The following is a 16661-nucleotide window of genomic DNA, read 5'->3' on the forward strand; positions in this document are numbered from 1 at the left end:
GCTCTCCAGGGTGTACACCCACCCAAACAGTAATACGCGCCGGCATATGCTGTGTGTGTGGGCTTAAGCCATAGAGTTATCTCCCTAAACTGAGAAGAATTACATGTGACTCCCAAAATTTGGACTCCAAACCACTTCATCAGCCAATACGCCTTTGTCTGTTGTCAGTAATGTGCATACAAACATTTTGCTTAAAATCACCCTGAAGTTTCCCTGAGACCGCAGCTTCCTGGGAAATCGACTGGTTAATACCTGGGCCAAAGAAAAACATAGCCATTGGCGGAGCAGTGCTCTACCTCAGGATACATTTTAACTAACTTAACACAGTATCACTGCATAATACAAACACAGCTTCAAATTATTAATAAAATTATTTTCACACATTCAGATAACTCAATTTCTTGGTGACAAAACTATTTAAATAAACCAGAGACTATCCTTATGTAGTACACAGAAATGCTGCAGTAACTAACTTGTACTTGGCTCTAATGTGCTTTGTTTATAAACCTGGGACTTTTAGAACCTGTAAAGGATCAAGACAGCTTAAGACACAGTGTGTACAGACCCTAGGGCAGGCTCTAGGTATGAGAACTAATTCCATTACAGAACAAAAATTGCAACAAATAAAAACATGATGTAAAGTACTTGAATAAGGAGAAAACCTTTCCCTACCACAGGCCCTTCAAAACCATTTTTTATGGTTAGCCTTCCATAACTCTGTATTTTTTAAAGTTTTATTTTGACACAGTTTTAGACTTATAGAAAAGTTGCAAGACTATATAAAAAATTACAAGAGAGTCTTTAAACACATTCCTCAAATGTTTACACTTTACTAAATCTGCTTATTCTTTTCCATTTTTTCCTGAATCATTTTTAAGTGAACTGCAGACATACTCTAAATATTTCAGCATGTATTTCCTTAAAACAAAGAATTCTCTTCCTTAATCACAGAACAATTATCTGAATTAGAAAAGTAGCACTATACAATAATCTAATCTACCAACTTTATTAAAATTCACCAATTACCCAATAATGTCCTTCACAGCAAAAAATAAATAAATAAACAAAATTCCATAAATCCAGTATCAATCATTGCATTCAGTCATCATGTCTCCTTTAATACAGAACATTCCTGAGTCTGTAGTTCATGATATTGACATTGTTAAAGAATACAAGCCAATTCTTTTGTAGAATATCTTCAGTTTGGGTTTGTCTGATGTTTCCTTGGACTTAAACAGAAGTTACACAATTCAGGGCCAGAATACCACAGATGTGATTCTGAGTTCTTCTCAGTGTATCAAATCTCACTGTCAGCTACATCCACTACAGGCTGTAAGCTCTGACCATTTGGTTAAGGTGGTGCCTGCCATCCACCAGAGATCATCAGCCAGATCTCCCCCCTGTGAAGTTTCTACTTTACTTTATATAATTCATAACTCTCCTATGGAGAGATAATCTGCATTATAGTAATATCATATTATCCCTAAAATTTTCATCCACTAGTTTTAGCCTACACAGATGATTCTTTCCTTTATTCTTAAAAGACCTTTTCAAATACCCAAGACGTTGCTTTATTCAAGAAAATGTTTTGAGTAAATCAAAAACATTTTGAAAACCAAAAATTATATCTGTCTGCTTTATTTATTGAGATCACTGCTGAAATCAAAGGAACATTGTGAGTAACAGATTAGGTCCCAAATATGGTGCTAAAAAATTCTAATCATGCATGTTTGTCATATCCTATTATCACTACATGTTTGGGACATTCTCTTAATATCCCTGATAACCTCTGTTTCAACTCCACTTTTTTGTCGTGCTAAACTAATACAAGTAATGTGGTAAATATATTCATAGATATTGGTAGGGTTTTCTTTCCCATAAAAAAATAAGTGTTTTGTTTTGTTTGTTTTTTTAAGAGGAATGTGTATCAGTTACATCAGGACTTCTCACTCTGATTGTTTCTAGGTGATATTATTTTTGTTGAGGCTGCTGGTTCCACCAAAATAAGTGGATCCATGATGATAGTCAATAAAGATATGTCACAATGCAGATATTCTCACGACTCCCCTAAATAGGAGATGATCCAAGGATGCCCAGGGATCCCAAGCTTTTATCTTTAGTCACCACATATCATTTGTGGAAGGCCCAGGGCTTCTGTAACAGATCTCTTCACCAAATGCCAAACTGCCCCTTCGCTCAGGCAGCAGTCAAAAGGAAGACTCCTTCTCTAAATCAAGCACAGAAAAATAAAAGCATGAGTTTGGATTTGCTCAGAAATAGTTAGGAATTCTGGAGAGAAGTGAATGCCTAAAGTTTCTGCTGTCCCTCTTTTTGAGGCCCCACCAGAACAATACTTTTTAGCACATACACACAGAGAAAGAAGGGCTATTTCTGTGACTTCTAAAATAAAAGCAAGAGAACCCGGGAATCTTTTATCTCTCCTATGAAGTAGAACTAAAATCTTGGGAGTATAGTAAGCTAGAACCTCAGTGTAACTGAATCAGCTCCAGAGTAGACCTTGGTCACAGGCAGATCTACCTCCAACCTCACCTATGCAGTATTTGTTACTGAAAAGCCTGCTTAAAACACAGACACACACACACACACACACACACACACACACATAAAAGATATGGGCCAAGAAATCAACATTCTGTTGAAATCCAAAATGGGGAAATATGATAAAATTATTTTGCTGAATCTCTCTGAAGAAGAGTGTCCACAATAAAACAGACGTCTTAAAAATGTCCCAAAGATCTCCATCCAGCTTACACACACAACCGATAGTCTCACACCCGTTCTCTACCGTGCACATCTCACACTCATCAAGATGGCTTCACAGTTCAGCAAACCCAGAGTCAAAGCCTAAAAGGAAAGGGATCTTCTAATGCCAACTTAGAAGTTTCTGCTTTTCTTACTAATTTAAATATAGGCCTCTGTGCGGTGTGAATAAAGCTCCCTGAGACAGGATCAGCTGGGAGATCACAGAAGCATAGAAACAGCATTGACTAGTTTAAGTGAAACCATTTTAATAGACAGCTGGTTTAGGGCCCAGACAATGGAACACCAAGAAGAAGGCTTATTTTCATCCTCCCTAGTAAATCATGCGTCTGCTCACTGTGAGGAAGGTAGTCTGCTGTGAGAGCGACAAAGACAACAGTGGCTTAAATAAATCAATGTGTTTATCAGGAGTAAGGACTGGAGGCCTGTTACAGACATGGGCAGGCGGGGGAGAGAAAACATATAAAATACATTATTTAAATAAATGAATTGATGCCAAAGCAAGTTCAGGTTTTAACCTAAGAAATAAAAAATACAATATCAGGCATAAAACAATATGAACCTTAATTCTGCCACTGCCAATTATATCCCTGAAGATGGCAGGAGTACTTGTGCAGGAAGAAAGCTAAAAGAATACACAGCCCTAATTTCATCTCAACTTTAAAAACCTGGTGAAATTGATGAAAAAAAAAAAAAAGTTGTCACAACTTGACCCATGTGGAGCAGACTTAGTTTCCTGATATACTAGCCTCCCTTTCTTTAATGTCCTCTCCTCATAAGCACAAAGAAAATATCGAAGTCTCTCCATTGATTATCAGATTGAGGGTTTTTTCCAGAATAGTTTTTTCCAAAAATGAGGGGGAAAATAGGAATTCTTAAACTTACATACCCTAACGCAACAGCAATACCTGAAGTTTTACTGTGAGAATAAAACGCCATCAATTTCAAATGCTCAATTATAAATCCACCTATACTGGTCTTCAAAAAGGAATAAATCAGTCTATCCAGAAAATCTGCCTCAGTAAGCACTGTTTTAGATGGCATCTTATAAAGTGTGGTTCATCACTCCTTTTCTAAAATATCACTGGGTCTTAAAAGTTAATTGAAACTTCCTATGGATGAAGACCACACAGATAAGACAGAAAAACACACAGTGCACATGCACCAAGATCACACTTCAATAGGATGCCAAAGGAAATAGAGAATTGAGCATGGCTTTTCTTTGTTTACTCTTCTAATAGTTTTAACTCTTTATGTTCTAAGCCAAAATAAAGAGGGCAAGGAACACAGTTTTGACTTTGGTTTTTCAAAATCCAAAAGGGTTTTAGGAACAAATGTTTTCATTAGAAGACTTTATGGTTTATAACCAAACAATAGGAAACTTGTCATCGGAAGGAAGGAAGGAAAGAAGGGACGGAGGGAGGGAGGAAAGAGGGAGACAGAGAAAAGGAGGGCAGGAGGGAGAGAGGGAAGGAAAAAAGAAAAAAGAGAGAAAAAGAGAAAAAGGAAGAGAGATGGGTTATCCATAACTAACAAAAACTCCTCATTTTCCACTTAAGTGAAAGCAGGACCCTGGAAAATACGTTACTTCTTTTTCTACATACAAAATAAAGGCCAAACCTAATTTATCACCGTCAAGAATAAGTTCATGAATGTACAAAGTACCTCCTTCAACCAGAAGTAAAACGTCCTCTAATTACAGACTGTCAACAAGCCTTTTTTTTTTTTTTTAAAGATTTTATCTATTTATTTGACAGAGATCACAAGTAGGCAGAGAGGCAGGCAGAGAGAGAGAGAAGGAAGCAGGCTCCCTGCGGAGAAGAGAGCCCGATGCGGGACTCGATCCCAGGACCCTGAGATCATGACCTGAGCCGAAGGCAGCGGCTTAACCCACTGAGCCACCCAGACGCCCCTCAACAAGCCTTTGGTAGCAAATTACCAAGAATCGGAATGAATCAAAAAATAATATGAACACCTACAATATCAATGTACTAGAATATTAATTACTGCATTCGACCACCAAGTTATATGCTTGTCATTTAAAAAAAAAAAAAAAAAAGCTAGCTTATGTGATTCCAGAAATTTCCAGTAGGTGAAGGAGCCCTAGTTAAAAATTAACCTGTGCCAAAGAAAACCCTACAAAACTGACATTTCATAAACAATTGTGTCAAACAGCAATCCAACATTAATAGTGGAATAAAATAAAAAATTATTTTGCTTCAATTAGCAGCTGGGCTACTGGTGAACAAATTATAAAGATGTAATTTCAGCTTAGCAGCTAAGAAGGCCTGTTTTCAGAACTGAATTAGGAAAGTTGCAAAGGAATGATATCATATTCAGTATGCTGTTCAGTTACATCACAGCCCTGAATAAAAAGAGAATGTGTATCGAAAGCAATTAGCTTTAGAGTACATCTTTAATGACTCAAAGAAACAAACTGCCTTATATTATTCAAGCACCAGGATAAAAACTGAATCACTCTAACAATTCCACACTGTACTTCTTTTTCTAACAGTAGTAAGAGATACTTCACTAATATGATAACTACATGTACATCTATATTAGTAGATACAGCTGGCTTTGTGAACCCGATGGGATAATAATAATAATAATAAAATAATCAAAGCAGCTAATGTATTAAGCACTTAATATATGCCAGTCACTATTCTAAGCATTTTACATGTAGGAGTCCATTTAATTGTCACAAAAGAGCTTCAAGGTAGGTGCTATCATTATTTCCATTAGTTTGATTTCGAATGCTTACATGCTTTAATTACTCACTGAGACCAAATCATTCTTGCTCAACAACTATATAAACAATTCGCCAACATCCAAACACTCCTTCATTCCTCTCAGCAATGTAAGTCAAAACATAAGAACAGACTATTGGTGTAGTAGGAGTTCGATAAATGCATCACTACTAATATGTTCGTTTTTAATGCTGTTCAAACATTCACATGGAAACAGCTCTAGCGTAAATATCCCCGAACAAATGGCTGTATATTATCCAGGAGGGAGCAGTTGGACCGCCAGACTGGGGAAGTACTAGGCCATCTGGCTCCAGCAATCTCTCCAAAACCATCAGCTTTGTTTTCACCCCCAGACTCCAAACAACACATTTTCCACTGTGATGAGTTTACATTTTCCCAAACACAGGTCCTGATCATGCATAAAAATTCCAAACTTCTTCATTCCTCTATGTGCAAGGAAATTTAAATCACCTGCCTTTTTGACACTTTACCAAAGGAGAGAGAAAGCTGCTGAAATGTGGCTCCTGACTAGAAACTTGCCTTTTTTGTTTGTTTGTTTCCCCAAATGTATGAAAGAGCCTTTCTGCTGGCCCGAGTGAATTCCTTTGGAACTTATTGATATACTAAAAATGTGTTTATCTACCAATGAAGAACCATGAACTGAAAGGGTTGTTAATCAAATCTACGTAGCTGTGGCAGGATATAATGAAACAATCAATAGGAAGAAATGTGCTAGCATCAATAACTTAAAGTACCAGGAACATCAAAACAAATATATAAAGAAGACTAGTTTGTAAGAGAAAGAGGACAGCATTTTTGGTCATTGTACTTTGGGCCTCCCCACCTGCTAAGCTTGGACCTTTTTTGGGGGTCCCCTCACCACACCACCTACCTTCAAACCCATACATGACAAGGATTATGTGACTGTTACTTTTCCCTTTCCAAAAAAGAGCTTCTCTCTGTGGACAGGAGTATTTTGCTTTCGATAACTTTATGGAATTTGGTACTCTTTGAATTATAAAAATGTCACTTTTTTAAAAGCAAGATGGTAGGAGGGAAGGTAAGTTAAGGCTTTTTTTTTTTTTTTTTTAACTATTTAGTGTTAACTCACCAAAGCAATCACAGAACATAAACATATTTCAAATACTACATGAAAGTCTGAAATGAGGCACATTAAACATCAGACCTCCCCCACTGGGTTCATTTGAGCTTCTGCAGTAGATAGTGTTTTTGAACTCAACAGCCATAAACTTCTAGGTCCTACAGGCCTTTCTGCATGCTCACTAATGGAATACCAAAAACAGCAATGACACAAAAACAACCTATTTTTAGTCCAGCTAAACTTGGTTTTGAACAACCCTTCCCAAAAGCAAGCCTCTCATTTTCTAGTTGGTGGACGAATTTCTTAAATATCATCATATCCCTTGTGTTTTATGAGAGAGGCATACGGATAAGGGGGCTCTCAGATCCTTCCACATTCGCTTGTAATAAAACTTCTTTTCTCTTAGTTGAGTCCAAAATTAAGAGTCATTACCCAAAATAGTGTAATGAGACACTTTGAAAAGGTGTGAAATACTGTGTCATATTAACACATCTTGGTTGATTAAGTACATTTCTGTTTGATTTCAATGCTGCTAACTCCACTCAAGTTGAGGAACATCCTATGAAAATGGAGAGCGCACAGATAGTTTGGATTTTGCTTGCCAAAGATTCCCTTTGAATTTTAACCCCAGCTTCTGAGTCAAAGATAAGACATCAAACCCAAAAAGCTGCATCTCTGATATAAAAAATGTTACAAACAGCTTAGAGAAGACACTTGAATGGTGACTAGGTATTCCCTCCAAAATTTAAGATGTAATTAGAACGTATCACATCACTGATATTATCTTATTCTGTACTCTAAATCTCAAAATCCTGAGTCTATCTGGAAGAATTTCATGAAGGAAAAAAAATTGTAATCATTTAATCAGTCATTTTATGTCAAGCCTTACTTCTGATTGAAGGGGTCACTGCATATGTAACAAAAAGAAAAAATTTAAGAAACTATAAATCAGACTTGGTAGTTAATTATCATAGAATAATCTCAAGCTAGATGAGAATCCACTTTTTAACTCATTAAGACTAAAATATAATAATTATGTCACAACCAGGAAAAGTTATGTTTCTTCACACTGATCTGCTTTCTGAAGACTACTGTATTAACTATGTCTACAAGAATCTAACCTATTTCCTAAACTCTTTCAGGACACAATCAACAAACAAGCAGATAATGGGCAGGGATTGCCTTTCAAAGTGAAACCTACACAGAAGGCATTAGAAAATTACTAAGAAAGCAAATAGGTATGTCTCAAAAAAACAAAAACAAAAACAACATAAAAAAACCACACACATCTTCTCTTGATTATTTTTGGAATCAATTCAGATAGTTACTTAAACCTTTCTCAGGTCACTCCCCACCAAACTATATAATTGCATACATTTATAATTGTAACTTTCAGTGAGATGTCACATTATGGCAACTGACTTTCTGAAACCTGTTATTATTAAAAATAAACTGCATCTTGTTCTAGTCTCCCACCCCCAACTGATAGAATTTCTAATACCATGCAGTCAACGAATGCCCTAAACTGTAGTTTTTCTTAAACTCTATGACCTTGTTAGTAAAATGATTTTTGATGTATTGCTTTATAAAAATCAAAATTATTCCCCCACCATATGAGACTGTGTAAAGTCAGTTCGTTTCATAATGGAAAAATCAGTTTTTGGTGCCACTTTTTCTTTCAGGGGTCTAAAAGTTTTGAAAGTAGTTAATCTCTTCAAACATGTCCTAATTTTGCACTCCTCACAACTGTTCCTTTCATAGTGCTGCCTATAATTTAATATGTAAGTGGTCAATGTTGCACAAGCAGATAAGCCTTACATTCTGGTTTGTGGGGATTTTTTATCTTTTAAAAAGTGATTTCTAATAAAGATATATGTAATATGTATTACAGTTCGTACTTTCCCCCTCCCCCTCTGCTCTTTTCTTTCCTCTGATGAGAATGGCAGGAAAAGGTATCTAGGGTATCAAAGACAATTTTTTAAAACAAAACTCCACTTAGGACATTTTTGTTTTGATACAGTAAAAAAAAAAAAAAAAAAAAAAGTTACTGAAATCAGGCTTTTGTGTTTCTGTGTGATAGGGAAAAAAAATTTTTTGCATAATACAGTGTGTCCAAATGAAAGGGAATTATCCTATGTAAGAATCAAAATGAGTAAAGAAAAAATAAGACCAAGATTGGAAGTACAAATGTGCATTTACTCTGACTAAAAAACCAAGAAATGAATCTTGAAGAAAGTCAAATATTTTAGGCAAATAACTTAAAATAGACCTCAGTAAGTATTTATTAATTATTTTTAAAACTACATTTCATACCCTCATGTTTTCTACTTGGTTCAAAATGAAATACAAGACTAACAATCAAAATCAGCTATTACTGAAAGGTTCTTGCTAAATAGATTTCAAAACTTCCAAAATCTTCTGAATGTGCATTTTGTAGAACATATCTAAGCCATGCTTATCTAAAAATAATTTTTAAATTGCATGTATACCCTAATTTGAAAACTTCCAAGTCAGTATCTATGAAAGGAGATCACCCTCCTTATTTTAAAGAAAAACTATTTCTAAATTGCAATCAAGCAAATAAGTTTTATTCCTCTTACTAAATTGGTGGTTAGTACACAATGTATAACTTTGCTCTTTGTTCTAGTTTCTTTCCCCCACCCAATAAAGCTGGCTTCTTTTTTGTTACTAAGTCCTCCAACTACCTAACCAGCTACTTAATTCTGAAACTAAACTTTTTCTTAAAATTTAAAAAAAAAAAAAAAAAGGCTCCTGTGCCTCATTAAAACGTCAGGCCTTTTTTCTGATTCGGCTCATAATTGTATCTTTTAAACCATAACTCAACCTTAATGTACGCTGCTTGACACCCGCATGTTGGGGAGTTGAAGAAAATGCCGCCTATGTACCTTTAAGACCACAAGCTCACTCATGCTGCCTGGCTTCTTGCCAAATTTGGAGGCAAAAGCTGGAGGATTTTTGCAAAATATCCTCTAACAATTGTAGCTCCCTCTTCCAACAATACCACACTACCACCTCCTTTTTAAAAAATCTCTGGTGTGGGTCATCTGCGCTCTCAGCTCCTGTCACCATTCCTGAGTAAGGTACCTAGGCCCCCCAACACCATTCCCTACCCTAGATCTCCCAGGAGTTGCTGGGAGGGTTCGGGTTTCACAAGTTCAGCCCACTCTAGCCAAGGTCCCTGGGCACCTTTTGCGCCCCCTGGGACTCCTCGGCCGGCCGGGTCAAAGGAAGTTCAGCACTTACTCTCGCCTCTCAGTACCTGTAGTCTTAATGCAAGAGGCCTGAGTCTTCCTTGGTGGGAAGAAACCTTCGAGCCATCTTCCCCACGAGGTGGGCTCTAGGGTGTGTATCTGCACTCTAGGCTGCGCTAGAATAAGGTCTGAGGTCCGCCCTGGCGTTGAGAGTTTGAGCCCCAGACCCCGCGCTAAGGAGTAGCCAGCTTCTTGATTTCCCCAAATTTCGAGGCCCTCGAGTCACTCCGCCGCGCCAAATTCAGAAACTTACTTGTTTGGTCATGGAGTCAATGAGGCGCACGTAGAAATCTTGCTCAGTCCTTATCCCTGGGACAAAGGGGAAGGGGATAGGGGAACGAAGAAAAATTAAGTGAGAGAGGAACTGCCGCAAAATTAACAAACAAACAAACAACAACAACAACAACAACAAAAAAGAATGGGGCTCCAAGGCTTATGCAATGCCTACTGTCCCAGAGAAGCACAGACAGGACACCACCACCCCCACTTTCCCCCATGTCTGGAGAGGGGCCAGTCCCCAAGAAACGGCAGCTGAGAATGTTGCAGGACCCCCCACCTGGCTTCCCTCCTTTTTCTTGGAGGGAACCCCTCCGTGCGTTCTCCGGGAGCCATCAAGGCCACGGTCGCTCGAGCCCCCTGAACCCAAAGGACTTTGGGCCTAGAGCCGGAGCTAAGCCAAGAAAACAGGCTCTAGGAATGGGAGGAAGAAAGAAATTGGCCCTTTGAGGGCCGGGGCTCCACACCTGACCCCAGGTGTGCTCGAGGCCTCTACGGCCGCCTTCCGGCTACTCAGGGCCTCCGCGGGTGAAACCTTCTCAGGCGAAACTTAGGAGAGCACGGGTCACCCCGAGGCCGGGGGACGACTCTGCGTGCACAGGGCTCTGGTCCACCTGGATCTTCCCGCGCACCCTGCCTCACCCAGGGCCCCGGGGTGCCGGCGCGGAACAGACCGGAGCCTCACCATTGCTGTAGAGGAGCTGGAGCCGGTAGTGAATCCCGTTATTGGTCTTTTCGCTGTTGGCTTCCTGGGTTGCGGCAGGACGCAAAGACACAACAAGAGACGCAGGAAAGAGGTCGGCGTGAGCGAGTGGACCCACTTCGAGGCAACTTTCCCGAAGACGGGACGCCCGGCCGGAAAATGGATGGGCCCGGGAGCAGCAGAAATTGCGGCCAACTGTGATCCCTCTGCCGCCCTCCCGACCCTTACTGCTCCCTCTTCCCTTCCAGAAAATTCCGTGGGGCCTGGGGGCTCGAGCCTGGGTCAGCAGAGGCAGGAGCTGCGCGTGGTCGCGCGGTCGAGGGCGGGTTCATCCCCGGCGCCCTTCACTCTGGAGTGCGAAGCCGGGCTCGCCTCTCTCCAGCTCTGGAGCCCCACGCGAACTTTTTTGGAGCAGAACCTCATGGATGAGGAGCCCGGGTTCGCCCAGGACGGGAAGTGGCTTGGGGGACCCCGCTCAGGAGTGTGTTAGGGAAGCTTTGCACTCGCTGAGGAGCGCGCCTCCCGAAGTGGCTGGGCCTGCTCCCCGGCCAGGGCGAGGGGCAGCGGCGCTGCGCCCACTTACTTTTTCCTTCTCCACGAACCCCACAAAGGCTGTCCTCTCGATCTCCACGGGCTGGCCCTGTCTGTCGTAGAGGGCCAGGACGAAGTGGAAGAAGTTGGATTTCCGCAGATTGGAAGGCGGCTGCTTCTCAAAGTGAGCCCGGGCCAGACCCACCCCGCTGCGGCCAAAGACGCAGAGTTAGACGGCTAAGCTGGACACCGACGCGCGACCCTTTGTCACCCCTTACACAGGCGAGAACCCTCAAACATCAACCTCCTTTACCCCCAGAACACCCAGTGGGCGGCCTACACGCCCCCTCCGGCGCCCCGAGCCCACCCGGCGGCGGGACATGCGTGTTCTCGCATGTCCAATCCACAGGGCGCGCCCCCCGAACTCGCGGAAGAGCCCTGAAAAGTTTTGTTTGGATTTTGCGCAGGAGATAAAACCCTGCAGGCGTTTACTCCGACCTGACACGCGCTGCGTGGGAAGAAAGAAAAGTAGAGGTGGATGCGGCGAACCCGCGTTCGCGGAATACAGCTGGTCGTTTACAATTTGGAGGGAGGAAAGCATGGGAATTGGTCCCCGCCACCCCCACGAATCTCCCGCCTCAGCTTCGAAGGCAGGTGAGGATGGCTGAGGAACAGGCTCAGCTTCTGGAAACCGAAGCCATCCTCCAGGAAACGTCAAGTGCCCCAGCCAAGCGCGCGCGCTTGGCCTTGGGAAACCGCATGCCCCCTCCCCAAATAAAGCTAGTGAGAAAAAGGATCTGAGGATAAGGGACTCAGAGCTGTCAGGGGTGGTCGCTGTGGAACATGGAACTGGGGTGTGTTTTTTTATTTAAAGACCTGTTCTGACAAAGTTTCGCCGCTCCACAGAAACCCTCACACTCATTCCAGAAATCCTACGGACAAGGGGTGCCGACTGAGCGCGCCCGCGGGGGAACTGGAAGCTCCGGTGCCAGGGGCGCCGGGAGGCCACTAACAATCCGACCTGCCCAACACAAGGGCGCTCTCTCTCTCTCTCTCTCTCTCACACACACACACACACACACATACGCACACACACGCGCACACGCGCACATACACACACACTCTTTCGCTTCCAGCCAGTTACCCAACTCACTCTCACTACTAACCACCCCCATCCTTGTACTCAGCGGGGATGGGAACCGTGTTGCAGACACTTGTCCCCAGCCCGGAGAAGATGAGGATGAGGTAATTAGTCATCTTCCTTTTTCCCCTTCCGCCCTCTGAGTCGGATAGGGCTAGTGGCCGCCAGATCTCCTACTCCCCCAAGCCCAGCTGGTGGTCTGGGGGAAAAAAAAAGACCATTTCTCACTTGGGACTAGGAGTCCCCAGAAAGGGGGATAAGAGTGCCCAGAAAAGTTCCCCCGCGTCAATCTCCAAGGGCAGTACCTCCTGGCCTCACAGTCTAACATCTCAGGAACTGAGTGGGAGAGGGGCTGTAAGGGACCATGGTGACAGAGGGTGAGGAAGCCTTTTCGGAGATGTCAGAATTAAAGTTGGGAGTTGCTGTTCTACCGGTGGACCAAGAAAAACTGAAAGCTAGAGAAAGAGGGACAGAGAACCAGACTAGAGAATTAAGAGAAGGTTCTGGGGAGGCATGGAGAGATAAACGAAGAGGGAAAGGGAGGTAAGGGAAAGAGTAGAGAGGAGGGAGGAGTGAAGAAAGAGGGGAAGAAGGAAAGAATGAAGAAAGCCAGGATCGAAAGAGGAAAGAGAGGGAAGGAAGGCAAGGAAAAGAGAAAAGGAAAGGAAGTAAAGAGAAGGAAGAAAGAAAGGAAGGAAGAAGGAAGGAGGAAGGAAGGAAAGAAAGAAGAGGAAGGGAGGAAAAGAAAGAAGAGAAGGGAAAAAAGTTTAGAAAGGAGGGAAGAAAAAAAAAGGAAGGAAAGAAAGGAAGGAAAGACAGAAAAAAGAAAGAAAAGAAAGGAAGAGAAAAGAAGGAAGGAAGGAAAGTAAGAAAAAAGAAAGAGAGGAGTGCCAGCGGGAAAGAAAGAGCAATCACATAAAAACACAGATATCCAACATCGTGCTGGTGAGACGCCTCTTCTGGCTTAAAACGAAATGAAAACAGTCACAGGCGAAGCAGGGGAAAGTGCCGGCAAAGCGTGGGCTCCTCGCAGGCAGCTCCAGGCTCTCTCCGGCCGCAGGCGACCAAGTCAGCGCGGCCAGGGAGCGCGGAGACCCGGAGGCGAGCCGAGCGGAGCGGCGGACTCTCCAGCACCGCCCGGCCCCGCGGCGGCCGCCGCCACCGCTTCCCGGCTCTTCTGCTTGCGGCTCGCCTCCCCGGCCGCGGTCCCCGAGCGGTACCCACCTCTGCGCCGCTGTGTTGGCGTCCAGCACCCCGGCGCCCTGCATCCACGTCCGCACCGCGTTCATGCCGCTGCCCAGCGGCTCTTCCTTCATGCTGCTTCCACTCCGTTGGATGCTTTCCTGAATCCCAAACATGAAAACAACCTTTTCTTGTGGAAAATCTCCTCCCCCTTGAAAATATTGAAAAAAAAAAAAAAAAAAAAAAAAAAAAAAGGAAAGAAAAACGCCAGCCAGAGATTTTTTTTTTTTTTTTTTGAGACGATGAACTCGTGCTGGAAGATCAAGGCGGGCTGGAAAGCAAATTTTTAAAAAAATGTAAACCTTCGCTCGAAACTGAGCGATAACCAAAAAAAAAAAAAAAAAAAAAAGGAGAGAAAAAAAAAAAAAGAACGGAAAATCCAACGAAAAGACCAAAATAAAAAAATAGAGATGTATGCTTGGCTGTTGGGGGTTGTTTGGTTGGTTAATTTTTGGTTTGGGTGCTTTTTTTTTTTTTTTTTTTTTGCTTTTTTTTTTTGCTTTTTTTTTTTTTTTGCTTTTTTTTTTTTTTTTTTTTGTAATGATCACAGGCCGGTGGAGGACAGGAGGGGCTGGAGTTTCCTTTTGTAGAGGTACCCTTCACTTGAAGAAGCAGGAAGAAAAAAAAAAAAGCCCTGATGGCAATTTAAGAAACAATAGACTCAACTCGCGCTGCCGGCTTTGCTACTTGAAGTGTCATTTTCCACAACCAGGCAAGTTTTTTCCTCTCTCTCTCTCTCTCTCTCTCTCTCTCTTTTTTTCCTCCTTCTCTCCCAACCAAAGATGTTTCTTTCCTTTCAGTGCGTATAGATGAGGAGGACGCTGGTTGCCGTAGACAGATACACTAGAGAGGAAGAGTGGGGTGGGGGGAAGGGGGGAAAGAGGGAAAGAGGAAGGGGGGGAGGGAAAGACAGAGAGAGAGAGAGAAAGAGAGAGAGGAGAGGGAGAAAGAGAGAGGGGTGGACCCTGCTGGATGGAGATTCTGTTTTCTCCTTGCTAAAATAGAAGTGATTTGCAGGCTTTCCCTATGGAATCCAGTTTGACTCCCCAGAGCTAAACACAGGCACACTAACCCCAAAGGGAGGAGGCGGGGCTCGTGCTTCACAGGCCTGCCCCTTCATTTGCATAACGTCATCCTTCCGCCTCGCTGCAGCCAATCGTGGCTCAAAGAGCCTGCTGGCTCGCCGCGCCGGGCCACGCTCCCTCATTAACATCCCTCTCCGGGTGGCGCGGGGGAGCTAGCCAAAGTTCCTCGCAAAGTGGCGAGCGAAGGATCGCTGAATACCGGCGTCTATGCTGGGGAAGAGCTGGGCTGAGCAGGGCAGACCCGGGCTGGAAAGGGGAAACAGACGAAAGGGAAGGGCGATATTTTTCTCGGGGATTTGAGCTGGGTTCTGCATCCTGGTCGTTGCGGTCCATTTAGCATCCTCGCCACGCCCTGAGCGCGCTCGCGGTGCACTGACTGCGCACTCCCTGGGCTGATGCTGCGTCCTGCTCGGCTGTTCTGGGACGTCGGGGCAAAAGAGGAGACGGGAGAGTCCGGGCAGAAAAAGCAGGACGCGCGTCCCAGGTGCCCACCTCTTCGCTTTGAGGAGGGGGTGGTGGGGTGGAAAAATGGGTGCTCGAGGTTGGGGCGGGAGGTCGCCGAGGGCACTTGTCTCCACGCGGGGAGAGGTGGGTGAACCCCGGGCCCCGGCAAGCGGGGCTCTGTGGGTCCCCCAGGGAGTAGGGGGACCCGGACTCTGCCCGTAGTCTAGCTTACCAAATGGTTCTCGCTCAGTCGCTAGTCGAGGCCGCCGGTGTTAGGCACTATCCTCAACAAGCTCAGCTATCTCGAGTAATCCGCGGGATATGTAAACGGTGGACTGAATGCAATGCTGTCACGGAGTTGTATCGGGATGCATTTTAAAATTTATTAAGATTAAATTCCCAACCCCTCACCCTTGTGCCAAAGTGTTTTTTTTTTCTTTAGAGTAACTATCAAAGCAACAACGTCTCTGATTACTTCGTTATTTGATGTAGGATTTCTCTGTTCCTTATTCCTTCTGTTAAAATGGGGGACTTGAACAAACCCTCCCCATCTTCTGCTCCTGCCAGTTGTCCAGAAAGCAAGAGATTGGGTTAAGAAGGTGGGGGATGAGGGTAGGAGAGAGGGAGGGAGAAATGCTCTCCTATCTCAGATCTTTCTTTATATATGCTTGTGGCTGGCAAAGAAAATAGCTGGAAGTTTCTGGGTAATGTGCCCCCATCATTTTTTAGCAGGTTGTAACCTCTAATAAGCACATGGTGAACTTCTGTTTCATTGCCCTCAAAGGAACTCCCTGACTGCAGCCAAATCTGCTAAGGACTCCTTAGGGGAAATTCTCTGCCAGAAATCCAGGTCCCCTTTCTGCTGGCCTTCCTTGGCCCTTTGATTTAGGAAGCTCATGGGGTCAGTGACAGAACAGTACACAGCCCATGTTGAATGGATGCAGACCGGCAAGAATTATGCTTTGTGTTCTTGGCAGAGCAGGAAAGTGAGAGCCACTTCCTGATTCCTAAAACGGGGTGAGGGGGGGCTGTTTTAGGCTTGTGAGTACATGGCCACTGTTTTCAAACACTACTTTATCTTTGTGCATAAAGCCTGTCCAGATCCCATACCATTTATCGGGGCCATTAATGTGTTGAGTACTTTGTCCCTGATAATAATTAATAATTTAATTCAATCTCCATCAAGACACTCTTGAAGAGATCTGTCTGAATCATCAGGATTCCCGTAGCATCTACCAGAGTTCCTGAGACATAGCATGCTTTCAGGATGGTTATGTTGGTGAAGAGTTTGGAAGGATTATAGGTTTGTGGGGAGAGCAAAGGGGGAGTTGGAC

At 43.4% G+C, this 16661-nt stretch overlaps 1 protein-coding gene across 8 annotated transcripts in view; it reads right to left on the bottom strand.

Moving 5' to 3' along the window:
- The window catches only part of EBF1 (EBF transcription factor 1), a 388001-nt gene extending 373152 nt beyond the window's left edge, over window positions 1-14849 (bottom strand). For all 8 annotated transcript variants that reach the window (XM_059174181.1, XM_059174177.1, XM_059174180.1 and 5 more), the window contains exons 1-4: window positions 13781-14849; window positions 11468-11624; window positions 10867-10930; window positions 10159-10214 (exon numbers count right to left, since the gene is read on the bottom strand). In XM_059174181.1, coding sequence (XP_059030164.1) covers window positions 10159-10214; window positions 10867-10930; window positions 11468-11624; window positions 13781-13914 — 411 coding nt within the window. In that variant the 5' untranslated portion in view covers window positions 13915-14849. The remainder of the gene's footprint in view (window positions 1-10158; window positions 10215-10866; window positions 10931-11467; window positions 11625-13780) is intronic.
- Between the last annotated feature and the right edge of the window lie 1812 nt (window positions 14850-16661).

This window comes from Mustela lutreola, chromosome 5 (assembly GCF_030435805.1).
Source record: "Mustela lutreola isolate mMusLut2 chromosome 5, mMusLut2.pri, whole genome shotgun sequence".
In the NCBI taxonomy this organism is placed as follows: Eukaryota; Metazoa; Chordata; class Mammalia; order Carnivora; family Mustelidae; genus Mustela; species Mustela lutreola.